At 58.1% G+C, this 24,909-nt stretch overlaps 6 protein-coding genes across 6 annotated transcripts; 4 read left to right on the top strand and 2 right to left on the bottom strand.

Annotated features, from left to right (window-relative positions):
• Window positions 1–1,896: 1,896 nt before the first annotated feature.
• On the top strand, window positions 1,897–6,247 carry BJ171DRAFT_422623 (citrate synthase-like protein; the record flags this gene model as incomplete). Its single annotated transcript, XM_053107555.1, has 6 exons — window positions 1,897–2,286; window positions 2,390–2,624; window positions 2,778–3,337; window positions 3,554–3,883; window positions 4,012–5,365; window positions 5,586–6,247. The coding sequence occupies 6 exons, from the start codon at window positions 1,897–1,899 to the stop codon at window positions 6,245–6,247; spliced, it is 3,531 nt and encodes a 1,176-aa protein (XP_052967966.1).
• Window positions 6,248–9,178: 2,931 nt separating this feature from the next.
• Window positions 9,179–10,258, top strand: BJ171DRAFT_500056 (uncharacterized protein). The gene is made up of 2 exons (XM_053110534.1): window positions 9,179–9,504; window positions 9,689–10,258. The coding sequence occupies exons 1-2, from the start codon at window positions 9,183–9,185 to the stop codon at window positions 9,979–9,981; spliced, it is 615 nt and encodes a 204-aa protein (XP_052967965.1). The 5' UTR covers window positions 9,179–9,182; the 3' UTR covers window positions 9,982–10,258.
• A 456-nt stretch (window positions 10,259–10,714) lies between these two features.
• BJ171DRAFT_500051 (uncharacterized protein) lies at window positions 10,715–12,747 on the bottom strand (the record flags this gene model as incomplete). Its single annotated transcript, XM_053110533.1, has 5 exons — window positions 12,519–12,747; window positions 12,044–12,397; window positions 11,903–11,995; window positions 11,309–11,727; window positions 10,715–11,038 (listed from the first exon to the last, which is right to left on the bottom strand). Exons 1-5 carry the CDS (start codon window positions 12,718–12,720, stop codon window positions 10,715–10,717), a joined length of 1,392 nt encoding a protein of 463 aa, XP_052967964.1. The 5' UTR covers window positions 12,721–12,747.
• A 734-nt stretch (window positions 12,748–13,481) lies between these two features.
• Window positions 13,482–15,245, top strand: BJ171DRAFT_458011 (glycolipid 2-alpha-mannosyltransferase-domain-containing protein; the record flags this gene model as incomplete). Its single annotated transcript, XM_053108367.1, has 4 exons — window positions 13,482–13,922; window positions 14,173–14,599; window positions 14,766–14,860; window positions 14,966–15,245. The coding sequence occupies 4 exons, from the start codon at window positions 13,482–13,484 to the stop codon at window positions 15,083–15,085; spliced, it is 1,083 nt and encodes a 360-aa protein (XP_052967963.1). The 3' UTR covers window positions 15,086–15,245.
• A 3,501-nt stretch (window positions 15,246–18,746) lies between these two features.
• Window positions 18,747–20,726, top strand: BJ171DRAFT_500048 (uncharacterized protein; the record flags this gene model as incomplete). Its single annotated transcript, XM_053110532.1, has 4 exons — window positions 18,747–19,033; window positions 19,149–19,643; window positions 19,819–20,237; window positions 20,508–20,726. Coding segments are annotated over exons 1-4 (1,329 nt in total), but the record flags the coding sequence as incomplete, so codon positions are not given.
• Window positions 20,727–21,075: 349 nt separating this feature from the next.
• BJ171DRAFT_441064 (thioredoxin-like protein) lies at window positions 21,076–23,608 on the bottom strand. Its single transcript, XM_053108066.1, has 9 exons — window positions 23,437–23,608; window positions 23,098–23,144; window positions 22,975–22,990; window positions 22,822–22,833; window positions 22,558–22,685; window positions 22,341–22,426; window positions 22,089–22,209; window positions 21,925–21,994; window positions 21,076–21,809 (listed from the first exon to the last, which is right to left on the bottom strand). Exons 1-9 carry the CDS (start codon window positions 23,536–23,538, stop codon window positions 21,285–21,287), a joined length of 1,107 nt encoding a protein of 368 aa, XP_052967961.1. The 5' UTR covers window positions 23,539–23,608; the 3' UTR covers window positions 21,076–21,284.
• Window positions 23,609–24,909: the final 1,301 nt, after the last annotated feature.

The following is a 24,909-nucleotide window of genomic DNA, read 5'->3' as shown; positions in this document are numbered from 1 at the left end:
CAGATGGCGGATTGCATGAACACGAGTCCAACCCAGTCCATCGCTTGGGCATTTTGATCAAATCCGTCCACCGCTCGGGGCGATGAACATTCGTTTCCTATCAGCCCACCTACGCCCACCTACGCCCACCTACGCCCACCTACACCCACCACACCCACCATACGCAGTCGATGCAATCGCTTTGGGTGCCCTTGCCCTGGGTTCGATGATGCGCTTTCGCGGCCCGCTGAGTCAACTTGACGACTCTGCCCATCCATTCACCCACCCACCAGCTCGTCTGCACTTTTTTTTTTCCTTGATCTGCTATCGTCGCAAAGGAGTGTGGGGATATCAGACCGACTGCCCTCCGTCGATACGACGCAGCGACGATGCATGTCTTGCCAGATACATCCCACGCATGCAAACTCGATCGCAAGCAGGCCGGCGCCTTCCCGTCGACAGCGGCTGCGACGTGCACACGCGCAGATGTTCATCCGCCCCGGGAGCCTGCCGCTCATATGCCACTCATATGTCGTTCATATGCCATTCATATGCCGTCTGCATAGGGCGATGGAGGTGTCGGCGGTGTGATGGTTTGCGATGGTCAGCAGCCGGGCCTATCCGAAAAAGGGAGCGTGGCCGTGCGACGCGCACCAATGGGAAAAGGCGGGGCGAGCCACCGCGACACAGAGGCGGCGGTCTCGGCGAATGTCATGGCTGTTTTGGATGCAGCGTTAATGCTGTCTCGGATGATGGAGGCAATGCGGTAATATTATCGCGCTGGCCGCTTGGTGCTGTTGTCGATGAGGCCAATGTCTCTTACATTCCCGACCCGCCAGTTGCACACTGCCCACAGCGCCCACAGTGCCCCGCGCTGCCCACGCCGCCCCTCCGCTGACACGGCAGACATGCCCAGACACCCGCGCCCATTCGCTGGCGGCGGCGGCCTTGTCGGCGGAGCGTGCGCGCCCAATCAGAAATTGCCTCTGCACACACACACGCCCTCCCCAAACCCCAGCCGCCCGTTGGGGCTCGGCCCCCCGCCTGTTGCTCGCGGAGTGCTTGCTGGCCAACCCGGTCGGAGCTGGTCATGACTCCAGCAGGCGGCTATAAAAGCCCCGGCGACCACCCCTCGGCTCGGCTGCCAGCATCGCTTTGTGCACCGATCCGTCTCATCCTGGTCGTTGCAAAGTTGCTTCTTCTTGCCCCTCCCCACAAGCCCCGGATCTGTAGGTAAATGCCCAGCCAGCGATCATGCGTCAGCGAGCGAGCCAGCAGCAGCACAGCTCCAGCGCTTTCCATCATCTATGCGATGCTTTCGTCTCGTCACGAGCTTCTCTCCCAGCACACATTGCATCGTGCTGTATACGCCGGTGCCTTTGCTGCAATCGCCCTGCGGCCACATGTATCCCATCCCATGCAACTCCATGCAACTCCATGCGCCTCGCCGCATTCTGCTGCATCTCGCTGCCCACAGCCCGCCACGGTGGATTGCTGGCCTGCCTCGGCTCGTCTTCAGGCCTTCCATTTTGGGCCTGGCCTGAAAACGTGCCCTGGCCTGGCAGCATGCTCCCTGGTGTTTTGGTTGCGCGTCTGCTCCGCCTCATGCACCCCGTCGCTGGCCGCCAGGGTGTTATCGGCATTCGCCGGGGTTGTCTGCACCGTTATCACCGACTGATCTGTCTCTGTCTCCCTCTCGCTCCCGCCGTGCTCGCTGGTCGCCCCACCGTTGCCTCCGCTGCAATCCCACGCCTCCATCCTCTGCGCCCTTTTCTTTTCCACTTCCGCCGCCGTCCGCCTATCTGCCCGCTGGATCGCAGACTTGTTATACCACCCGTCGCGACTTTTGCTCCCCATCGCCCATCTCCTCTTTCCCTTTGATCAGCATCAGCATCAGCATCAGCATTAGCATCCACCATGTCTGCCAAGGCCATTCGAGAATTCGACGGAAAGCTGCTGCTCGCCCACTGGCTGCCCAAGCTCGGCATCGCCAAGGATAGCACCGTCACCACCGACGTTGCCCCGCCGTCCTTCCTGGCTCCTGCTCGCCTGGCCCACATTGCCTTCGACATTTCCATTCTCTCTTCATCAGAGAACGCCGCCATCGCCGAAAAGCAGTTCAGCGCCTCGATCGACCAGGTCTTCAACGCCGTCGAGGCCCAGAACCCGTGGCTCCTGACCACCAAGCTCGTCTGCAAGCCCGATCAGCTCATCAAGCGCCGCGGAAAGAACGGCCTGCTCGGCATCAACCTCGACTGGGCCGCCGCCAAGGAGTGGATTCGTGTCCGTGCCGGCAAGATCTTCCAGGTGAGCCATGCTTCTTCCCCCCCTGATTGCATTGCTACAGCTGCCATGCCTAATTCACATGCGCTTCCGCTTCCACCCTCGCTTGCCTGTGCTCTGTCTCCAGCTCGAGCGCACCAAGGGCTATCTGCACACCTTCCTGGTCGAGCCCTTTGTGCCTCACTCCCAGGACTCGGAATACTACATCTGCATCCAGTCCATCCGCGAGGGCGATATGATCTTCTTCACCCACGAGGGTGGTGTCGACGTCGGCGATGTCGACGCCAAGGCCAAGCGCCTGCTCGTCGGTGTCAACACCGCCTTCCCGTCTGCTCAGGAAATCGAGTCCACTCTGCTGATAGGTATGATTTCCTGCAAATTCGCTCACCCCCCATTCGTTAGCGCTCCCAACTCTCCCCCCCCCACGAGAATGGGTGCTCGGATGCCCTCCATATCACCCGCAGCCCTCCGCGCCGCCATTGCTCATGTACCGCCGCCGCTATTTCCCCATGCAGATGTTGCCTCGAAATCCAAGAAGGCCACCCTCGTCGACTTTGTGACCCGCCTCTATGCCGTCTATACCGACCTGCAGTTCACCTATCTCGAAATCAACCCCCTGGTTGTCGTCGAGAGCGGCCCCAACTCCAGCTCTGTCTTCTACCTTGATCTGGCTGCCAAGCTCGACCAGACCGCCGAGTACGAATGCGGCAAGAAGTGGTCCACTGGTCTCCAGGCCGGTTACCTCGCCGATGCTGGACGTGTTCCCACCATCGAATTCCCTGCTCCCTTTGGTCGTGAGCTGAGCAAGGAGGAAGCCTACATTGCCGAACTCGATGCCAAGACCGGCGCTTCCCTCAAGCTGACCGTCCTGAACCCCAAGGGCCGCATCTGGACCATGGTTGCCGGTGGCGGCGCCTCGGTTGTCTACTCGGACGCCATTGCTGCTCTGGGCTACGCCCACGAGCTGGCCAACTACGGCGAGTACTCGGGCGCTCCCTCCGAGTCGCAGACCTACGAGTACGCCAAGACCATCCTGGATCTTATGACCCGTGGTACTCCCAACCCCGATGGCAAGGTAGGTTGTTGTGCTGTGCTGTGCTATGCTGTGCTGTAAACGGTGACCCTGCATGGCTGGCACACTGCTACACCCAGCCCCTGCGCCGCTGTTTTGTATAGCTAGGCTAAAAGTGGTGCCGCTGCAGTGGCCCCCAGACCTTTGATCTCTGTTCCATTTGTCCCTGTTCTGTCTCGTCTAACATCCTCGGGCGCTTTGCCCTCTCGATTCAACCAGATTCTGTTCATCGGCGGTGGCATTGCCAACTTCACCAACGTCTCGACCACTTTCAAGGGTCTGATCCGTGCCCTCGAGGAGTACAAGCACAAGCTCCAGCAGCACAAGGTCCGCATTTCGGTGCGCCGTGCCGGCCCCAACTACCAGGAGGGTCTGCAGGCCATGCGCCTGTGCGGCGAGTCCATCGGTGTCCCTGTCCGCGTCTACGGTCCCGAGATGTTTGTCACCGGCATTGTGCCCCTCGAGCTTCTCGGCGAAGCCAAGGCCAAGGAGATGGGCATCCTCGACGAGTCGGGAGGTGAGTGTCTTGCCCTGCATCTTCCGAACCAAGTCTATCTGCATTGCTTTGGGCTGCTGCGGTGTGCTCTTTCCAGTCGCCCGCCTACTTTGTGCTGACCCTGACCCCTCACTGCCTCGCTATCTTTGCTATCGTTTGCAAAATCAACGCAGCCGTCAAGCTCGGCAACGGCCTCTCCCTGATGAGCAGCGGCATCGTCGACAACGGCTTTGGTGCCGCCCAGACCGCCGAAATCGATCTCAGCAAGCTGCCCCAGGGCTTCTGGCAGCCCTTCACCAAGAACACCCGCGCTCTCATCTATGGCATGCAGCCCAAGGCCGTCCAGGGCATGCTTGACTTTGACTTTATGTGCAAGCGCGAGCGTCCGTCCGTCTGCTGCATGATCTACCCCTTCGGTGGCCACCACGTCCAAAAGTTCTACTGGGGCACCAAGGAGACCCTCATTCCTGTCTACACCTCGATCGAGGAGGCTGTCAGCAAGTTCCCCGAGGCCACCGTTGTCGTCAACTTTGCTTCCTTCCGCAGTGTCTACGACAGCACCCGCGAGCTCCTGCAGTTCCCTCAGATCCGCACCATTGCCATCATCGCCGAGGGCGTCCCCGAGAAGCGCAGTCGTCAGCTGCTGTGGGAGGCCAAGCAGCGAAATGTCTTGATCATCGGTCCGGCCACCGTTGGCGGCATCACCCCCGGCTGCTTCAAGATCGGCAACACCGGCGGCATGATGGACAACATTGTTTCGTCCAAGCTCTACCGTCCTGGCTCGGTCGCGTACGTCTCCAAGTCCGGCGGCATGTCCAACGAGCTCAACAACATCATTTCGCGCGCCACCAACGGCGTTTACGAGGGCGTGGCCATTGGTGGTGACCGCTATCCTGGCTCGACCTTCATCGACCACATGATGCGCTTCGAGAAGGACCCCAACGCCAAGATGATGGTTCTGCTCGGCGAGGTCGGTGGTGTTGAGGAGTACCGCATTGCCGAGGCCGTCAAGTCTGGCCAGATCAAGAAGCCCGTCGTCGCCTGGTGCATCGGCACCTGCGCCAAGATGTTCACCACCGATGTGCAGTTTGGCCACGCCGGCTCCTTTGCCAACTCGGACCTCGAGACGGCCGAGAGCAAGAACTCTTCCCTGCGCTCCAGTGGCGTTATCGTCCCCAACACCTTTGAGGATCTGCCCCGCGTGCTCAGCGAGACCTTCTCCCAGCTGGTCAGCTCTGCCGTCGTCAAGGTTGTCCCCGAGCCCGAGCCCCCAAAGATCCCCATCGACTATGCCTGGGCCCAGGAGCTCGGCCTGATCCGCAAGCCCGCCTCCTTCATCTCCACCATCTGCGACGACCGTGGACAGGAGCTCCTGTATGCTGGCATGTCGATCTCGGCCGTCTTCAAGGAGGACATTGGTGTGGGCGGCGTCCTGTCGCTCCTGTGGTTCAAGCGCCGCCTGCCCCCTTACGCCTCGCGCTTCATCGAGATGGTTCTGATGCTGACCGCCGACCACGGACCGGCTGTCTCTGGAGGTGAGCTTCTTCCTGGTCCCTTTGCCATTGGCGCTGTCACTCACTCTGCTTTGGTCTGATTGTCGCTGTGTTGTCGCTGCGTCGCTGCCTTGTCGCTGTGTCGCTGCCCTGCCGCTGTGTTGTTGCCCTGCAGCCATTGGAGATCAATTATCATGGCCCATTGTCTTTGATGCGACTGATTCCTGACCTCGTCTGCACTCCCGCCACAAACTCGCCACAGCGCACAACACCATTGTGACCGCTCGTGCCGGCAAGGATCTGATCTCCTCCCTGGTCTCGGGTCTGCTGACCATTGGTGAGCGCTTTGGCGGCGCCCTCGATGGCGCTGCCCAGAGCTTCTCGGCCGCCTACGACAAGGGCCTCTCGCCTCAGGAATACGTCGACTCGATGCGCAAGAAGCACCAGCTCATTCTCGGCATTGGACACAAGATTAAGTCGCGCACCAACCCTGATCTGCGTGTGTCCATCGTCAAGGACTTTGTCTTCAACAACTTCCCCAGCTGCGAGATCCTCAAGTACGCCATCGAGGTCGAGAACATCACCACAGCCAAGAAGGAGAACCTGATCCTCAACGTCGACGGCGCCGTTGGTGTTGCCTTTGTGGATCTTCTGAGAAGCTGCGGCGCCTTCAGCCGCGATGAAGCCGACGAGTACGTCAACATTGGCACCCTCAACGGTCTCTTTGTGCTCGGCCGCAGCATTGGCTTCATTGGCCACTACCTCGACCAGAAGCGCCTGAAGCAGGGTCTGTACCGCCACCCCTGGGACGACATCACCTACCTCATGGAGCAAGACAGCGGCTCGGACCAGACCAGCTCGAGCTCGCGCACCTTTGTGGACGGCTCCGTTGCGATCCAAGTGGGTACCCAAAAGACTCAGTAGACGACCAACGTCGTCGCTCCTCCCTCCCCCGATCCAGAGCCGATAGAACCCCCCCTTGCTTTTGCTTTTTCTTTCCCGGGCGATGTCCCCTTCCTCTTCCCTGCCATGCTCACAACCAAAGCGAATCGGCTCTTGGGCAGCCATACTTTGTATAGAATTGCGATGCTGTTGGAGCCAGCGCAGGAAAGGGGAGGTGGTGACTTTGCTCGGGTCTTTTCGCTTGGTTCGACTGTGTATCCGAGACACGACGCTGGGCCTGTTGTATATATACTTTCTTGCCACCGTCCTTTGAGAGAGGAGAAGTGTCGGGCTGACTCGTTTGAGCCGTTTTGAGTTGTGGGCTCGTCCGTTTGGGTTCTTGGTGTGCCTTGGAGTTACCCGTGTCCAGTTGTAGAAGGGCAGGCGGCGTGTTGTTCTTGGGGTGATTTGCGCCATTTTCCATCTCGCTGCTGCCCGAGGCCTGCGTGGAATAAATCATCCACCCATGTCGTCCTCTGCTTGTCGTGGCACTCTGCTTGTTGTGGCCCTCACATCTCCAAACCCGCTTCTTCCTCCTCCCTCCTGTTCGATCACGCCATTCCCTCCGGTGCTCGGGCTCGACCATCCTCCTGCGCCGCAAATTGCCTCGAAATCTCCTCGACAAACAGGTGACCGCGGATGCGAGCCCATCCGGCTTCGTCAACCAACCCTCCGGTCCGGGATCGGTGGCCGTTCCTGTGCAGACAATCGAAGAGGCCGTTGCCCGCCTGAATCCGTCCTTCCAGCCAGACCCGCTGAGCCGCCCAGGCGACCGCAGCACTGACCGCCAGAGCGGCACCGACGACAACAACAGTAGCCCGATCGAGGGCGAAACCACCTGGAGGAGACTCAAGGCCGCAGCCTCGTCGTCGTCGCTCTCGGTCACGAGCATCGGCAGCGGCATCCGCACGGCGTCGCTGAATGCCCGAAATGCCGCCATGTGGAGGGCCCTTGCCTCTGTCCTGGGCATGAGCAGGAGCCATCCCCAGTGAGTGCGTACGGTTCGTTGCTCCCCCCCCCCAAAGCCCCATTGCTCCGGCTCTGTCGGATGTCCTGTGTTGGACTCGGCATGGGGCCGTGAAATCCCATAGCCATTTCGCAGAGTCATTGTCGCTTCTCTCCCATGCAACCTCCCTTGTCAGTGTCGGCTCTAGTTTCAATTGCCTTTCCTTATGTCTGTTATGCCACTTGCACCATTTATTATTACTATTTTGCTCTTTCGATTGGAACAGCCTCGATTTGACTGAGGAGTCGCTTGCTTCGGCATCGCCATCGCCATCACCATCACCGCTGCTGCGCCTCAGGCTCGCTGTTTCGCAGCTGTCAATGCGACGCGTATTTTTGACGTTGTCCTGTTGTCCTGTTGTCCTGTTGTCCTGTTGTCCTGTTGTCCTGTTGTCCAGTCATCCCTGCCTGATTTCTCCTTTCTGTCTTGTCAGTTTCGTATTTCCAATATCACTGCGTTGTTCAGGAACCGTTTGATCTGCAAAGAGCTGTGGGTGGGGGTGCTGGCATGGGCGGTGTGGCTTCGGTTCCCTCCTGGTTCATCGCCCACCAGCGGATTGCACGCCATGGCGCCAGTAAAAATCATGACCATGTTCGTTAGCGCATGCGCGCCGCAGATCGCCTCCATCACCACCACCATCCCCATCCCTGACACCTTGCTTCTGGCCATCGCGGCTCATCTCGCCACCAAATCGCGTAACAGAAGGCCGCTATTCTCTCGCTCACCCCCCTCCCGCACCACAAACGATTCCTTCTGGCTTCACAGGGCATTGGCAGAAAGCTCCCCATGTCGAACGCAACTGCAACTATTGCCGCGACCGCCTCGATCGTGACGCCCAACTCGCTGCGGATCGCCGGACTCGGATGGGCCCTGTGTCTGTGCCTGGTTGTTGCGGGCATCCTCTTTTGCGTGTGCTTCGCCTTCAGCCACAGCGAGTATTCCAGGTGCGAGCGAGTTCCGGGTTCTGACCTTATCGTGCCTTCTCGGATATCCTTCTCCATCCCACTCGATTCCTTCTTGTTCTCTCGGCCTTTCGTCGCTTCGGCATGGTCATTGCGCTTACACGTTTGCTAAATGATAACTCACGATCGCCGTCTCTCGGTCGCGACACAGCGCCATCCAATTTGGATGCGTCCTGTTTCTGCTGTTCTTGATCCTGATCCTCAATTCGATTCCCAAGGTCCAGCCCGGCAGCATACCGCCGACACAGAGCATCGTAAGTGCAGCGCAAGTGTCCATGAGGGATGCGCTGTGCATTTCGCAGATGCGTCGCCCCCACTCTATCGGCATTGCTGGCGATGGCCTGTATCTGCGCCTCTGGTCGATGTATTTCACACGAATAACCTGCAGCTCGTTCATCCCGATCGCATCCCCCCCCCCAACACACACTTTCCGTCGATTCTGGCAACTCTTCAGACCGACGGAACATTCTATCCGCGCATCGTCTTTGCGACCATCATAGGGCTAGCTTCCATGGGCAGTGTCTCGCTTGCGCTGGCATGGCACCTCATCACGCCTGTCCGTGCCAACTTTGAGATGGAGATCAAATGAAGAAGATCCGTAGAATCGGGGAAAACCACCCGTCCGGTGTTACCCGGGCAGTAGAGTGAAACTCGATAGGCCCGAGGGTGGACGGGTGAATCTTACGGTTGTATCAGGGTGTGTTGGGGTGTGGAGAGAAGCAGAGTCGAGAATGTTTGAACACCCAGGCCGGTGCAATCGCCTTGGATCCGGCTCCTTCCCAGGCACGGCCGTGATTGCGGTCCGCTCCAGAGCGCACTTCGAGGCACGCTTCAAGGCACACTTTCATCATCGTGGGGCTCGCTCCTGCCTTCGCCGAACTCGCCTCGGACGCAACATGGGACAGCTTGCCGTCCGTATCGGTCCAGGAGGGGCGGTTTGTGCGATGCTATGCAAGGGGCTGTGCGAAAACAACACGCGCACAAGCCCCTTCACGCCTGCCCATCCACGCCGAAACAGGTCCGCCCCCAACAACATCGTCCGGATATCTCTGCGACCTCCGCCCTCCTCTGCTGCATCGCATCCCAGGCCAAACTCGCTACCGTCCCCGTCTTCTCCCACGCTCGCTCGTGGGACCATCGATACCCTCCCGTCTGTCTTTGGCCAACTTCCCGCACCCAAGCTCCCAGCGTCAGCCCGTGCCAAAATCATGCAAGAAGAGTTCACTGTAACCTGGGTCGATTATGGCTCCTACGGAGGCGGCGGCTTCGTGGTATGCTCATCACCGCACCGAACGGACACACGAGAGGGAATCGCTGTCCAAGGGAGCCAGTCATCTGCGAGGTCTATCCACTTGTTCCCGGAAGACCGCCACTCTCCCCTCTCTCGTGAGCATCGCCTTCAGACCCCGTTGCCGATGTAACCTCCCGCCTCAACCTTCACCAATTTGAACCCAGACCGTCCCTGTCTCCATCCAATCGAGCCTTCTTGCAACCTCACCGACAGTCTCCCCCGCCTCACCCACCGCACCCGTGGTCAGCAACGTCTTCCAGCAGCCAAGCCCGGTGTCTGCGACCTACCCATCATTCAGCCACCAGCCGCAGCCGGCGTCATTCATCTCCGTCGCTCCTGCCTTTCCCCTCACAAGTACCGCCCACCGCCCGGGTCTCGGCGAAGCCATGCAAACCGATCCGTCCTCTGGCGTCGCTGCGGAGGCGTCGTTCGGCCGGAATACGTCTGGACGGAGTGAAGGCGCCGCCCGTATCCGCATTGACCAGCTCGTCAATGGAATGGAAAACGTGCGTCTGTAGAATGCTTACAACTGAATCTTTGATTTACCTCGACCGATGATGGGCTTGTATGTGGGTGGCTTCCTCGACAAAGCCTGTGGGTCAGGGGTGTCGATCTCCACAAGGTTGGGTCGCCGTCGAAGCATCCCGAAGCTCCAGTACATCCGAAGCGAAACGAGAAGCTGTCTCGAGTCAGGGTTGTTACTTTCTGGACCTTGAATACACACCTATTCCGCCCCGACCAAAGAGCGTGTTATGGAAGCAGGGTGAGATCCGTCGAGCCCATGGAGCTGTCCAGAGGGTCGGGTTCATATGAACTGTCGAGAGTGAGCCTCCGAACACGATCAACAGGTAACGGTGGATGTGAAGGAGTCTCAGAGACACAGTGCCCTTCGTTTTGAGCACGAAATTGATAAATAAACGATATATTCTCTATCCGATCGCACCGAGTGAATAGAGCAGGTTTAATAATACGGCATATTGTGCCAGAGACCATCAAGACAATGGGTCCATAAAGAAGAGGCTTAAATTAAAAGATGCATGCACCAACAAAGCCAAGAAAGCATCACAGGCGCTCTGCTCTCCGGATCGCTTGAGGAGCATGGCACCGGTGTGGTGCTCGAAGCCCCAAGCCGTCTCTAGAGGCAACAGACACGGGCTAGTGACATGGCCTTGGGAACATATCCGTGGTCTCTAGATCATCATAGCGAGAGCACCAAATGCAAGGACAGACAAGACAACCGACGACGGACTGGTGGCGAAGGCATGGCTTTTGCCGGATCCAGTCGGAGAAGGGGTATTGCCTGTGCTGTTCGCGGCATCGAGCGAGCCTTGATCAAAGTTGATGGGGCGAGCTTGGTCCTGATAGGCACACGAGGCGTCGTTGCAGAGACACTTGCCCGCAACCGGGTCCCACCAGAGTGTGTCGCAGTTGGTCGGGAGGGGATAGCGGCTGCTGCTCGACGAAGGAAGTGGGTTCGGGATGTCGGGAACGACGCTGGGACAGCCATAGCAGGTCTGTGGGAGAAGTGTTGTGTCATTTGCTGGTGTTGGCAAACGAACCACCCATGCCAGAGCGACACAGTGACTCGGATCAATCCAAAGCAAGACCAACGGTCGGGAATGCACCAAGTGCAGCAGCAGAGACAGCACCGAGTGCATCAGCAGAGTGTACCGAGTGCAGAAGCAGAGACAGCGCCGAGTGCAGCAGCAGAGAATGCACCAAGTGCAGCAGCAGACGCTCATCCAGCACCGCTCAGAGTCCCCAGAGCCACTCGGGACACTCACATGCATTGTGCCGGTGAGGAAGTTGCATGTCTCGGCAAGCGACGCCGGTCCGAGTCCGTTGCAGATGTTGGTCGGCGCCGTGTTCTTGCACTGCATGTATGGCTGCGAGCCGAGCTGGCTGGCCGGGACCGGGTTCTTCATGTACTCGACCATCTGGGATCCGGTGATCATCCACACATCGGGTTTGCTCATTGCATAGTCGAGGAACTTTGCGACCGTGGCCTGTTTGTTGAGGCCGTTGGGCGAGGTCGAGGCGCCGGTGAGCCAGACAGGGTGTGTGTAAACGCCAAAGGGGGCCCGGTTCCCGTTGTAGTGGCTGTCGAAGGTCGAGGCGTACTCGGAATAGACAGTGTCGAGCGAGATGGGGTTGGTGATGGTGGGATCGTTGTAAGGATCCATGAGATGGATACCGCTGGCACCTGGGGAGAGATCGGACACGCCAGAGAATCAAGTCAGTCATGGCAGCGAGGGACAACGACCCACCGGCCGCCGATGCAGGTGCAGGTGCAGTCGCAGTCGCAGTCGCAGTCGCAGTTGCAGTCGCAGTCGCAGTTACAAGCGGGAGCAGTTGCAGGCGGGAGCATCGAGTGTTACCTCCGGTCTCGTACAGTGGAACCTCCCACATTCCTTGAGCTTTCAAGTTTGGATCACCACAAACGTTGACCTGGTCGGTACATCCCGTGGCCTCTCCATAGTCGAGAGTGTAAGGTCAGTAGAGAGTGTTTCCGCCGGCACTCATCGAGGAGTCATAGAGGAATCCCATCTTCTTCATCATGTTGAGGGCATCGGTACTGTAGTTCAGGAATGGGAAACGAACACCTTTGATCTTGCCAAGAGGAATGCCGGCGTATCGGTTGAGGAAAGCGCGGTTTCCTTCGTATTCGATGTATTCATAGACACCGGCCTTCTGAGGGCCGGGATAGGCGCCGTGGGACATGGTGTGGTCGGCGATCTCGTGGCCGCGGGCATAGAGCTGGGTTACCAAGAGGGGGTCGGTGTAGTAGGTTTGGGTGTAGAATGTGATCTGGGCTGGACAGCCGTTTGGGTTCTTGCGGCTTCCAGCCAAGGCCGTGACCACATCATAGGTGTCTGTGCCAGAACACGAGTGAGTAAACGCTCACGGTCCCCCCGAATCATGAGCCCGCCCTGAATCATGAGCTCGCCGGCAGCACAGCAGCGATCTCAGGATCGTTTCTGGATCTGTATCTACCTTGGGTCAAGGCATCATCAAAGGTCAGCATCAGGAACTGGGGAGCCTGCTGCGGGGCGATGCCGCCAGGAGGTGTGGGGCTGGCACAGGTGCAGTTGGGCAGCTTGCAGACGGTTGGATCGCAGCTGTACGCAGGCTGGGCCAAGGCCATGGGGGCAGCCGCGGCCGAGAGCCAGAGCAACGCAGGGAGAACAGAGCGCATGGCGGATATGGATTCGGTGCGGGATGGTGTTGGGGGGATGGATGAAGTCAACGAAGCGATGGCCAGGCCGAAAGCGAAGAAAAGGAAGGTGGAGAAAATAATGGCGCCTTTGTTGATCCCAAACAACACGGGTGGCGGCAGCCACGCGAGGAGAGAATGGAACGCCGGCGGGGCCGCACATGTACGATACAGCGGACAACAGCGGACAGCAGCGGACGGTGGCGGACACAGAACAGTGGCGGTGACTGCTGCGCACGTCCCCACCACGCCCGCGCGCTTGTCCGGGGGGTGGCTGTGTCGGTGGTGGGGGAGTATTTGGCGCTTGGTGGTTTCATGGAAGTGGCGGCGTCGGCTGCAAGCGCGAAGGTGGTGGGCATCGCCCGCTTGCCTCCGGGAACATTGCAACGCTGGCCGAATCAAGCCACTGAATCAGCGGGTCGCGCAGCGTCTAGCCACACAATGCCATGCACCGATGGCCAGGCTATTGTCGACCCGGCTGACATATCTGCTTACCCTCTTTGTACTTGTATTGGTCTCATGCCCAGCGCCTCGCGCTCTGTTCTCTCGCCACCAGATACAGCCCGTCGACTCTGCTCGACTCATCCACCTGAACGTCCCGATTCCCCCAAACCGATTGCTCCAAGTCCTCGACAATGATACTGGCTTTGCGGAGCATGCTTCTCACGCTGAGTCTGTTCAGCATCGCCATGATCTGTGTTGGCCTTGTCTATTTGGTGGGTCAAGAACAGCCCCACAATCGGATGGTCGCCACGAACGGCCTCAAAGTCGCCTCGCCGCTCTCGCTGGGCCCTGGCCGCATCGGTCGGGAAAACGCATGCATCATCGCCCTTGCCCGCAACTCCGACAAAGATGGCATCTTGAAAACTCTGCGAACCTTCGAGCCCACTTTCAACGCTCGCCACCGGTACCCGTATATCTTCTTTAATCACGAGCCATTCAACCAAGAGTTCAAGGACGCCATCCTCGGTGCGACGAATGCATCAGTCCGGTTTGAGGTCATCACCGAGGCCCATTGGTCCATTCCGCGTGCCTTCAGCCGAAAGGAAGTGGAGGCGTCCATCAAGGAGCAGTCCAAGAAGGACGTCAATGGTGGGAAAGAGAGCTATCACCACATGTGTCGCTTCTACTCTGGGTTCTTTGCCCAGCAGGAGGCCCTCAAGGACTTCAAATATTACTGGAGGGTATGGCCCCACATAACAGCGGCCTGGACACGCGATCTGCATACCTTGAGACACTCCCGAGATCCCGCTGGATAGGAAAGGCTGAGATGCAAGTGACGCGACGGACCATCAATTCAGCTTGTCTTCCCTCCAGCGAGGCATCACCATCCTTTCCCAGTTTCGCAGAACCCGTTTATAGCATCCATGGTTTAGCTTTTGCAAATGCCAGAGTTCCGGACAACACTTGGTAACCACTCGCTCGCCCTTTCAGATCGAGCCCGACGTGAGCTTTTACTGCAAACTCAATTACGATCCATTTGAGCTGATGCGCACTCACAAGAAGCGCTACGGCTTCAACATTATGGCAGAAGAGACCGAGACAACCATACCCACCCTCTGGAACGCGACACTGGACTACATGTACAACCGCAAAATGGCCTTCCCGCCTCACCTCAAAGCCTTTGAGAAGCCCAAGGACAAGATCGATTCCAAGTCCGAATACAATCTGGCGCACTTCTGGTCCAACTTTGAGATCGGCGACTTGGACTTTTTCAGATCCAGCGATTATCTCGACTACTTTGACTATCTCGACAAGCGAGGCGGGTTCTTCTTCGAGCGCTGGGGCGACGCCCCCGTTCATTCGTTGGCGGTCGGCTTATTCATGGATCCGACCGAAGTTCACTATTTTTACGATATTGGTGAGTGTCCCGGCCTGCACAGTGCCGATGTGGTGCACGAGCCCCGTGGCCCGTCTTGCCGATTGATTACGCAATGACACCAGATTGCATATAAATGCCCACAGCCAAATGTTTGACATGCTTGCAACTCATCCATTTCTAAACTTCTTGCCATACTGACTTTCAGGCTACGAGCACAGCGGATTCGCGCACTGTCCTGTCAATGTCCCTTCAGTCGGGGTTTACTTTGACTCGTGTGAATGCAACCATTTCCACACCAAGGTAGGTTGCCTTCATCTCTGCTCAATGTCGATCCCATCATGCAGCCGTGGAACGAGCAGCCTCACGAGCGTTTACGTCCTCCGCTGACCGTGGCTGTCTCTGCAGGAGGACTGGATGGTCTCGGTCGACCATCATTTCTGGAACTTGGTCTACAAAGACTACCTCGCCTTCTTGGACAAGCATAGCCTCGAGCTCGCAAAGAATAAGCCAGCGAGTCGCCAATGAGAGCTGGTGGCGATAGACTTCAACCCCTGCCTCTGATCGGCATATTCTGCTCGCGATGAGTGATTCTTTGTTTGGTTGGCGATTGTCAGCCCTGACGCAATACGGGCCAAGCAACTGTATCTCTGCCAAGCTTTCTATTTTGGCCACATGCCTATGTCCGATCAGATATATCCAGCCCAATTTTTGATACCCAAGAGACGTGAGACTCCACCTTCATAGCTTTGTGTTTGGATGAGATTAGACAATCATGATCACGTCCGTTCGCTGCTCGGTGCCGCCTGTTTGTGGCTCTGGGAAGCTCAATATCGGTGAATGGTGCTCTTGGATACACTGAATATGGAGGCGACCTTACGCAGGCTATGGATGAGGGCGTAGCATCGCAATGCGGCGGTGCGAAAGTCGGATGTGTGGCGAATGGTCATGGCCAGCGCGCGATAACATTGGGTAACAAAATATTCGATGAATGGTCAAAAACCCGGGTGTCCCGTTTTTTATTGGATTGCCTGTAAACATTCCGATAGACCATCTCCAAAATCGCCTGACACGCAGCTCTGTGTGTGCCTCTTGCAGGCCACAGAGTTGGCTGCCGTCGCCCAGACAACAGCACATTCGGGGGAGTCAAACACCTCCCCCTCCCCACACTGTCTTCGACCGACTTGCGTATACGATCGAAAACTGTGTCCTCGACTGCTTTCGAAGAAGGACTTCCTCGATGAACTGTCGGTGTGTGCACGAACAACTGCACGGCCGATGATTTCGGCTTTGCCAACAAACAATCCTAAAGCTTGCTCGGGAGCGACGGCCAACTCGGCAGTTGCTTCTCTGTTGGCATCACAAACTCAGCAGTGTTGACACTTCTACCGTCCTTCCAGCGAACAAGACCGCTGGAAATCCATGACAACCATTTGCCCATCCACCAAGTATATATTGTCGCACCTCCCTCAGACCACCGTTCGATGCCAACCTCTTTGCCCTCAGCTCCTCTCGTGCCGCTGGCTATTACTTGCTCTTGACCAATGCGTCGAATGCATATTCGCTGCGCTAGCCTGTTGCTGGGCCTTGCGTTTTCTGTCGGTCCCAGCCATGGCCAATCGTCATCCTACCAATGCGACCCCACCGTGTGCAAACTTCCGAGCTGTGCTTGCGGTAGCTCCAGCCCACCCGGAGGCATCTCTGTCCAGAATGCGCCGCAGTTTCTCATGCTCACCTTTGATGACGCCGTTCAAACCGGTACGACTTGATCAGGGTCTGACGCTGCACCCTGTATACGAGGGCGGATATGGAGGGGGTGGGGATCGGAATGGGGATGCGAGTGGATATCGGAGTGGCTCTCCTTCACACCTGGGCGAGGAGGGATGAGCCCTCTTTGCATCCTCATCTCTGCCGGCGCAAGTCTGTGTTGGCAATCGACGCATCGAACTCACAGCAGCCTCCCCCTCGACCATCAGACACCTATGGTGTTGTCACGGCGCTGACCAACAACCGGAAGAATCCCAATGGCTGCCCCGTCCATGCAACGTTCTTCACCCAAACCTACTACACCGATCCTATTCTTGTGACGCAGCTGCACGCCCAGGGCCACGAAATCGCCCTGCACAGCATGTCTCACGGAGCATACCCTCCGCCGCCAGCACCTCAACAGTGGGGTGTCTATGACTACATCGAGTACGAGGGCAATCGGGCATATCTCAATCGCTACGCCGGAATCCCGCTCGACCAGATCAAGGGCCTTCGCTTTCCATTCCTTAACTTCAGCGCCAACGCCCTCAATATGATCTCCAAGATGGGCGTTCAGTGGGAGTCGTCCGCCTCGGCTGGCAGCAGCGGCATGTTTTGGCCGTATACATATGACTATGGACAGGCTACCGGCTGCACTGACCAGATCAACGTTTGCGGAAGCACGAGTCTCAATGCCAAGGGTCTGTGGGAGATTCCCCTGTACGAAACCGGAGGTAGGCAGCATGCATGCTCTGCTGGCCCATAGATCGCATCAAAAGCCATAACGATAATGGAGCGATGAGAGCCGTGCACCGTGTAAGCGAGGGGCAGCAGTCTCGACGTCGAGAGTAACTGGTTGAAGTGCCGTTCGTGGCCAATGTCCGCATACTGACGGGTCCCGCTCCTCGACTGTGAAGGTGCCAGCGGCATCCATCTCATGGATCCCTACAACGACCCAAGTATCACCAACCCCATCTCGCTCGACACCGTCTATTCCGAGTACGTCTCGACGTTTGAGACCCACTACGCCATCAAGGTGCCCTTTGGTGTCTACACCCACCCTGTCTGGCTGACAAACGAAACTACTTCGCCCAACGGCCTCAACAAGCAGGCCACTGTCTCTCAATTCCTTGACTATGCCATGGCCAAGGGCGACGTGTGGATGGTAACCGGATCGCAGCTTATTGAGTACATGAAGAACCCTGTCCCAGCCAGCCAACTCGGCTCGCAGCCGTACATGCAGTGCAACAATACTGCCCCGACCAACATCTGCAACGGACTCGGGCCGGCGTCGCTTGCCGAGACATGCAACTTCATCACGGGCACGATCCATGTAAGTGGCAGGTGCACTTTCTATTTGTTGAATGGACCGCTTGGGTGGACTTGTCCGTGCCCACCTGTATGTGCTAACTGTACTGTCTGGCTGTGCATACCGCTACACATCCAGACCTGCTATGGCTGCCCAAGCGCCGTGCCCGATATTCCGAACCCGCTTCCGGCCCCCGCCAGCTCGCGACAGCCGCTCCCAACCAACTGCGATCCGCTTTGGTGGGACCCCGTTGCGGGAAAGTGTCTCTGCACATCCTCGTCCTGTGCTTACAGCGACACCGGCAGGGCCATCAACTTTGATCAGACCTGGCTGAACCCTTCCTCCAGCAACAATGGCCAGAGCAGCGGTTCGACACCGACTGGAAGCGGAGCCAAGACGAGTCCGACAGGAGCATCCGGCAAAAGCACCAGCGCCGGAGAGAGCACCGCTCCCCGCATCTACATGACACTCTTGGCCAGCGTATCGTGGGGGGCCTGGCTGGCGTTGGCCTAATCAGGACGGAGGTATACGCTGTATTCAGGGAGACCTATATGTAAGTGTAGTTTATGATGGTCTGCGTTCAACGGAGCCATAAGAAATAAATCAGATCGTCTCGGCAGCCTCCGAGTGAAGACCGTGGGTCGCTCTCCGGTCTCCACAATCGACCTCGGTCTCTTTGGGAACCTGTATTTCTCGCGGATGCAACATGTGGCTGGGTCGGAGGATGGGCAAGCACATTGAAAACACAATCAGTCCCGCCGCCCCTTTCGGACAAACACGCTGTACTTTGATCGTAATCATACACTCGGCCAAGTGGGCTCGCTCGTTTCTCTCAGCATCCATCTCACGATAACTCCTCGGCCGAGCTCATCACAACCAGACAAGCGCTGATCGATGTCGATCAGCCAGCTGGCACCGACATTGACATCGCCGGGCTGGGATTCCCCACCACCGCGCAGCCCAGCAAGGAAGATCCAGCGCAGTATGCAACACAGAGCGCAGCATCATACAGCACAGCACAGCGCCGCGTACACAAGCGCGCTTTGTGCACGCGCAAAGGTTTCTGTCCGTTCCGCCAATCTCGGGCTTCAAAAGGCAGCCGTTTCGCTTCGTCCTTTCCGCACTCGCTCGTCCGCTGCGGTATATCGCCAAGCTCCAAGCCCCACGCTCCAAGCGACGGCGACCATCTGCACCACCCACATCGCTGTCAGCCTCTGCCTTCCTCATGATCCTTTCGACCTACTCCAGCCTGTTGCTCTCGGTTCTCGCGGGCGTTGCCTGTGTCCAGGGTTACAGCTGCGACCCAACCGTCTGCAAGCTGCCCAACTGCACCTGTGCCAGCCCCACACCTCCTGGCGGCATCGCCCCACAACAGGCTCCCCAGTTCCTGATGCTGACTTTTGATGATGGACTCAACTCCGGTGAGTACGATGGTATTGCAGAGAGCCGGCTGTGGGGTCGGCATCGCCTCGACCGGATGTCTCCCAATCCGTTGAGCCGGATCTGACGTTTCTGGCTGCGGCTCCCGACCAACAGACACCTTTGGCGTCGTCTCGGCCCTCACCGGGACCCGCAAGAACCCAAACGGTTGCCCCGTTCAAATCACATTCTACACCCAAACCTACTACACCGATCCCTTCCTGGCGACCCAGCTCTATGCCCGCGGCCACGAGATCGCCGACCACACCATGTCCCACGGCGCCTATCCCGGCCCTCAGAAGGCCGGTGTCTATGAATACATCGAATACGAAGGAAACCGCGCTTTCCTCAACCGATACGCCGGCATTCCTCTTGGCAAGATCAAAGGTGTTCGTTTTCCGTTCCGAAACTACAGTACCGATGCCCTCAACATGATGAAGAAGATGGGATTCCTCTATGACTCCTCGATGAGTGCCGGCGGAAACACTCTCTACTGGCCTTACACTCTCGACTATGGAGAGGCCACGGGATGTACCGACCAGGTCAACGTTTGTGGTGATCCAAACTTGAAAGCTCAAGGAATGTGGGAGGTTCCACTGTACGAGACCGGAGGTAACACTCGATGCTCCCGCCTGCAACTGCTCCCGCTTGTAACTGCGACTGCGACTGCAACTGCGACTGCGACTGCGACTGCGACTGCACCTGCACCTGCATCGGCGGCCGGTGGGTCGTTGTCCCTCGCTGCCATGACTGACTTGATTCTCTGGCGTGTCCGATCTCTCCCCAGGTGCCAGCGGTATCCATCTCATGGATCCTTACAACGATCCCACCATCACCAACCCCATCTCGCTCGACACTGTCTATTCCGAGTACGCCTCGACCTTCGACAGCCACTACAACGGGAACCGGGCCCCCTTTGGCGTTTACACACACCCTGTCTGGCTCACCGGCGCCTCGACCTCGCCCAACGGCCTCAACAAACAGGCCACGGTCGCAAAGTTCCTCGACTATGCAATGAGCAAACCCGATGTGTGGATGATCACCGGATCCCAGATGGTCGAGTACATGAAGAACCCGGTCCCGGCCAGCCAGCTCGGCTCGCAGCCATACATGCAGTGCAAGAACACGGCGCCGACCAACATCTGCAACGGACTCGGACCGGCGTCGCTTGCCGAGACATGCAACTTCCTCACCGGCACAATGCATGTGAGTGTCCCGAGTGGCTCTGGGGACTCTGAGCGGTGCTGGATGAGCGTCTGCTGCTGCACTTGGTGCATTCTCTGCTGCTGCACTCGGCGCTGTCTCTGCTTCTGCACTCGGTACACTCTGCTGATGCACTCGGTGCTGTCTCTGCTGCTGCACTTGGTGCATTCCCGACCGTTGGTCTTGCTTTGGATTGATCCGAGTCACTGTGTCGCTCTGGCATGGGTGGTTCGTTTGCCAACACCAGCAAATGACACAACACTTCTCCCACAGACCTGCTATGGCTGTCCCAGCGTCGTTCCCGACATCCCGAACCCACTTCCTTCGTCGAGCAGCAGCCGCTATCCCCTCCCGACCAACTGCGACACACTCTGGTGGGACCCGGTTGCGGGCAAGTGTCTCTGCAACGACGCCTCGTGTGCCTATCAGGACCAAGCTCGCCCCATCAACTTTGATCAAGGCTCGCTCGATGCCGCGAACAGCACAGGCAATCCTTCTGGCACCCCGAGCCCTTCTGGAAAGTCCAGCGGCAGCGCGCGCTTCCAGCCTGGAGTGTTTGTGCTTTCCCTCTCCTGCATGACTCTTCTCATTCACCTTGCAGCACTTGCCAAATGATGCGGGAGGCCCTGTTGTTATTGCTCCCTGAATGAAATATACACCCGCTCTTCATGACCATCCAGTCCCTGTCGCTGAAGAGTTCTGCCACCACCAGGCACTGACATTCCAGCCGCGACGCACTCGACGGCAACGACGATGTCAACGACGGCGGTGTGATAGCCCAATAAGACCTCCCTTGACAGACCCTGCTCATGAATCGCAGCTCTCTCCTTCAGCCGCGATATCCCGTTGAAAAGACTGTATTCAGTCGTACCTTTGCTCAGCAAAAGCCAAAGACAGCAAAGTGCCGGAATCACCTGGACATTTCTCTGCCACGCAGATCCTCCCAGTGCCATCGTGCTGGCTTTTCCAAAGAACGTTGAAAGTTCCCGCGGGGCAAAATCACCCGCGCATTCACTGGGCTTGGCATCTACCACATGGGGCGAATGAGCTTTAGAGCTCCTCTCTAGCATCGCTGGTCTCCTTCTCCTCAAAGGCAGCGAGAATGTTCTTGCGGATGGTAAAGTCGTCGCGCTTCTCGGGAGTGGTGGAGCCCGAGGCCAAGATCTTGTTGAGGCGAGCAGTCTCGGTCTGGATGTAGCCACTGCCGGCCTTCTGGATCTTCTCCATGACCTTGCTGTAGTAGTTGGCAAACTTGTCCTTCAGCTCCTTGGCCTCGGCCTGGGCCTCCTTGATGAGAGTATCGCGCTCGCTCTTGGCGGCAGAGATGAACTTGCGGGCAAGGGAATCAAGGGCCGAGATGCGACCAGCAGTGGAGAGGAGGCCGCCACCGGCAACACGCTGGCTACCGGTGTTCTCGTTCAGGAACTGAACAAAGTCCTCCTCCGTGCGGCCACCGTTGTAGTCAACGGGCTCGTTGTCAGCAGCAGAGAAGAACTTGATGGTAGGGAAGCCAGCGATGTTGTACTTTTGGGCAAGGGCGGGCTCCTTGGTGGCATCGACGCTGGCAATGATAACCTGGTTGCCAGGGGGACATGGCAGCACGGTCGTGAGTCCTGTGGCAGCAGAGCAATTACAAACACCACATACCCGCCTCTTGGCGAGCTGCTGGATGCACATTTCTGGGACTCACGTTGGTTTGAGGGGCAAAGGTCTTGGCCAGCTTCTCGTAGATGGGGGCCAGGTTCTTGCAGTGGCCGCACCTGGAGATTTGAGGGATGATGAGTGGTCAACAATTGTCGTGGATTGTCCTGATCCGGTACGCTCGGGGCAGCCAGGCCAGGAGCAAGATCTTACCAGGGAGCAAAGAACTCAACGAGGACGTGGGTCTTGTCATCCTTCAGGACAACCTCATCAAAGCTAGAGGCAGTCAGGGCCTTGACAAAGGTCTCGGGGGTCTTGATCTTGGGGGCAACACCTGGCAGCCGAATAATTTAGGAGACATTCCCGCACGTTTCCCACAGCGCACTCATGCGAGCAGGGTTGCAGCCCTCGCTGTCCTGTGTCGTGGCCTGGCGCAATCACATTTTGCTTGGACGAAGCACTCACCGGTCTTGTCACCAATGAACTTGATGAAACTCTCGACGTCGCGACTGCCCTCGTAGTTCTCGGGGGTAGTGGAGCCCTTGGGGAACCTACGGTACAGAGCAGACATTGAATGAGCAACTCGCCCAGACCATTAACCTGGCGCAGATCCGCATGATCACATTCGGGGGGGGGGAGTAATCCAGCAACGTAGCCGGCTCGCTCACAGACACGAACATACCACTTCAAGGTGGGGAAACCCTTGATGTCGAAGCGGGAACCGAGATCGCGGTGAGCATCGGCATCGACCTTGGCGATGACGACCTGGTCCTTGTACTTTTCGTAGAGATCGCCGAGCTCGTCGTAGATCTGGACAGTTGATATCCGGGATGTCAGCCGAAAGGAGCGAAAGTAACGAGCCCAACGAGTGCAATAGAAAACAAAGATTGGAGCAGGCAGTATTGCGATGTACGGCTACATGGTCGCGGCCAAGGTCGAGACTTACGGGAGCGAGTTGCTATGAAGCCGCATATTGTCAGGGATGCATGGTAAGGGCAGCACACCAGTTAGCGTCGGAGCACATCCGTTGATCCAAACCGATCATCCTCGCGTTTCGCCAAGCAACGCCGTTGAATTTGCGGCAGCCAGCGATCCGAACCTTGCAATGGCCACACCTAACCATGGCCCGTATGAGGCAGGAGAAGCACAGTCGTCAGATTCGATTGCCAGCAGCATCAACCTTGGTGCCGAGAGCATCTGCAGACCAGCCGACGACACTTACCAAGGGGCATAGAACTCGACGAGGGCAGGCTTGGAGCCGTCGATGACCTATTCGCGGGGATTGAAGAACAGAGCATCGCAGCAACATCCCGAGAGAGACAGTGAGGTTAGGGCCAAAGGGGAGGGCCAAAGGGGAGGGCCAAAGGGGAGGGTGATCGCAGAGCAGGAGAGCGTGGGCAGGCATCGCTGGCCCAATTACGCGAAGCAGTCCATCCACCGGACAGATCCCGCAGATCGCATGGATCTCGCAGATGATCCGATCCCAGAGGATGGCCGCCAAAGCCAGGCCAACAGCAATGCCAGAAGCAATCCAGGGTAGCATCAGCACAAGGCCACGAACCGTGTCAAAGGTCTTGGGGGTCAGGGCGATGACCTCGCCGTTGGCAACGGCGGCGAGCAGGGCCGAGACGGCGACGAGGACGGGGGTCAGGCTGAACTTCATTCTGGTATCGTATCGGCAGATAGGGAGAGGGGGAATCGCAGGCAAGATCGCAAAAGAGTCGAGGGCCGGGGGCAGCGACCGCCTGGCGAGCGGGTTGCTCAACGGCGTCTGTGGCATGGCGGGCGGTGATTGGCGAAACCGCGGCCAGCCAAAACGGGACAAGCGGCGGTGGCCGAGCGGGTGGCGAGCGAACGGAGTGCATGTCCTGAACGAAGCAGTGTCCCTGAATGTCCTTCGCACCAGGACAGCTCTGTAGATTCTCGATATCAAGGTAGTCAGGTCGACCGATTCGCTCAGTCTCCATGCGCTGCGAGCACACTTGGTCATCGGTGTGCTCGAGACCCAGAGAACAACGACAGCCCTGGCTCAAACGGGACATCCGAGATTGCTCTGGACACTCTGAAACACCTTGGTACTGGCGTGAGAAAGCACGGCGGACGATGGCTGCTGCTGACAGCAGCTACGGATGGCAATGACCCGCACATCGAAGTGATATTGAAACAAAGCTGGAGCTTGTCAGAGCTCGCACATCGACTGCCGCTAGCCCTGCATGGCGCTGGCTGGAGCGGCACAGGCGCAGATATCGTTGTGCTCGACCGAAGCATCTGGAGCTGTGTCGTCGGGTTCATGGAGGCTCTCCGCCGTCCCTTCCTCAGCGGCAGTCTCGTCCCGCAAGCTTGCCCAGCTGCTGCCATCGTCGACATACACACTTGAGCAGTCGGCGTGGTTGCGCTGTCCAGCGAGCCCCTTGGTCTTCTGGGTCTTGTTGATCTTGAAGTCAAGCAGAATGATGCGAGCGAGATACCAGGCTGACTCCAGCGTCGACTGCTTGGCCTTGATCGACTGCCAGGGGAAGCTCTTGCCAACAACCATGGCGTGAACGTGGACGACATCGAGCGAACTCTCGACTTTGAGGTCGATGTTGATCCGTCGCCATGGCCGGATCTCGTTCAAGTCATGCAGCATTTTGGGCATGAACCGCGAGACGCCGACCGAATCGTCTGCCCAGACGTGGCCTGTGCGAGATCGGGTGTTGGGCGAGCCGCTGGGATCTCCTGGGGACCGTGTGTCGACTCCAGGCTCATCAGCAATCTCTTTGTAGTGCGACGCAAAGACCGGGTTCGGCAGCTCAACGACCGTCCCTTCAACTTGCACGCTCTTGGAGATGTTGGCAGTGTGGCCGTCGTGCTTGAACAGATGGCGCTCGTACAGCGGCCACGCCTCGTCGCCCTCAAAATCGCCGACTGGGACATGGTGGGCGGCTATCGGCTCCACAGACGACTGCGTCTCCGACAGGGCCGCTTGAGGCTTGGGGGTCGAGTCTGAACGGATGTCGCCGGGCGCGCCAGCCGAAGGCTCGGAGGCTGGATG

Source organism: Polychytrium aggregatum (genome assembly GCF_025602895.1).
Source record: "Polychytrium aggregatum strain JEL109 chromosome Unknown BJ171scaffold_13, whole genome shotgun sequence".
In the NCBI taxonomy this organism is placed as follows: Eukaryota; Fungi; Chytridiomycota; class Chytridiomycetes; order Polychytriales; genus Polychytrium; species Polychytrium aggregatum.
This window is presented reverse-complemented; position numbering and strand designations above follow the sequence as displayed.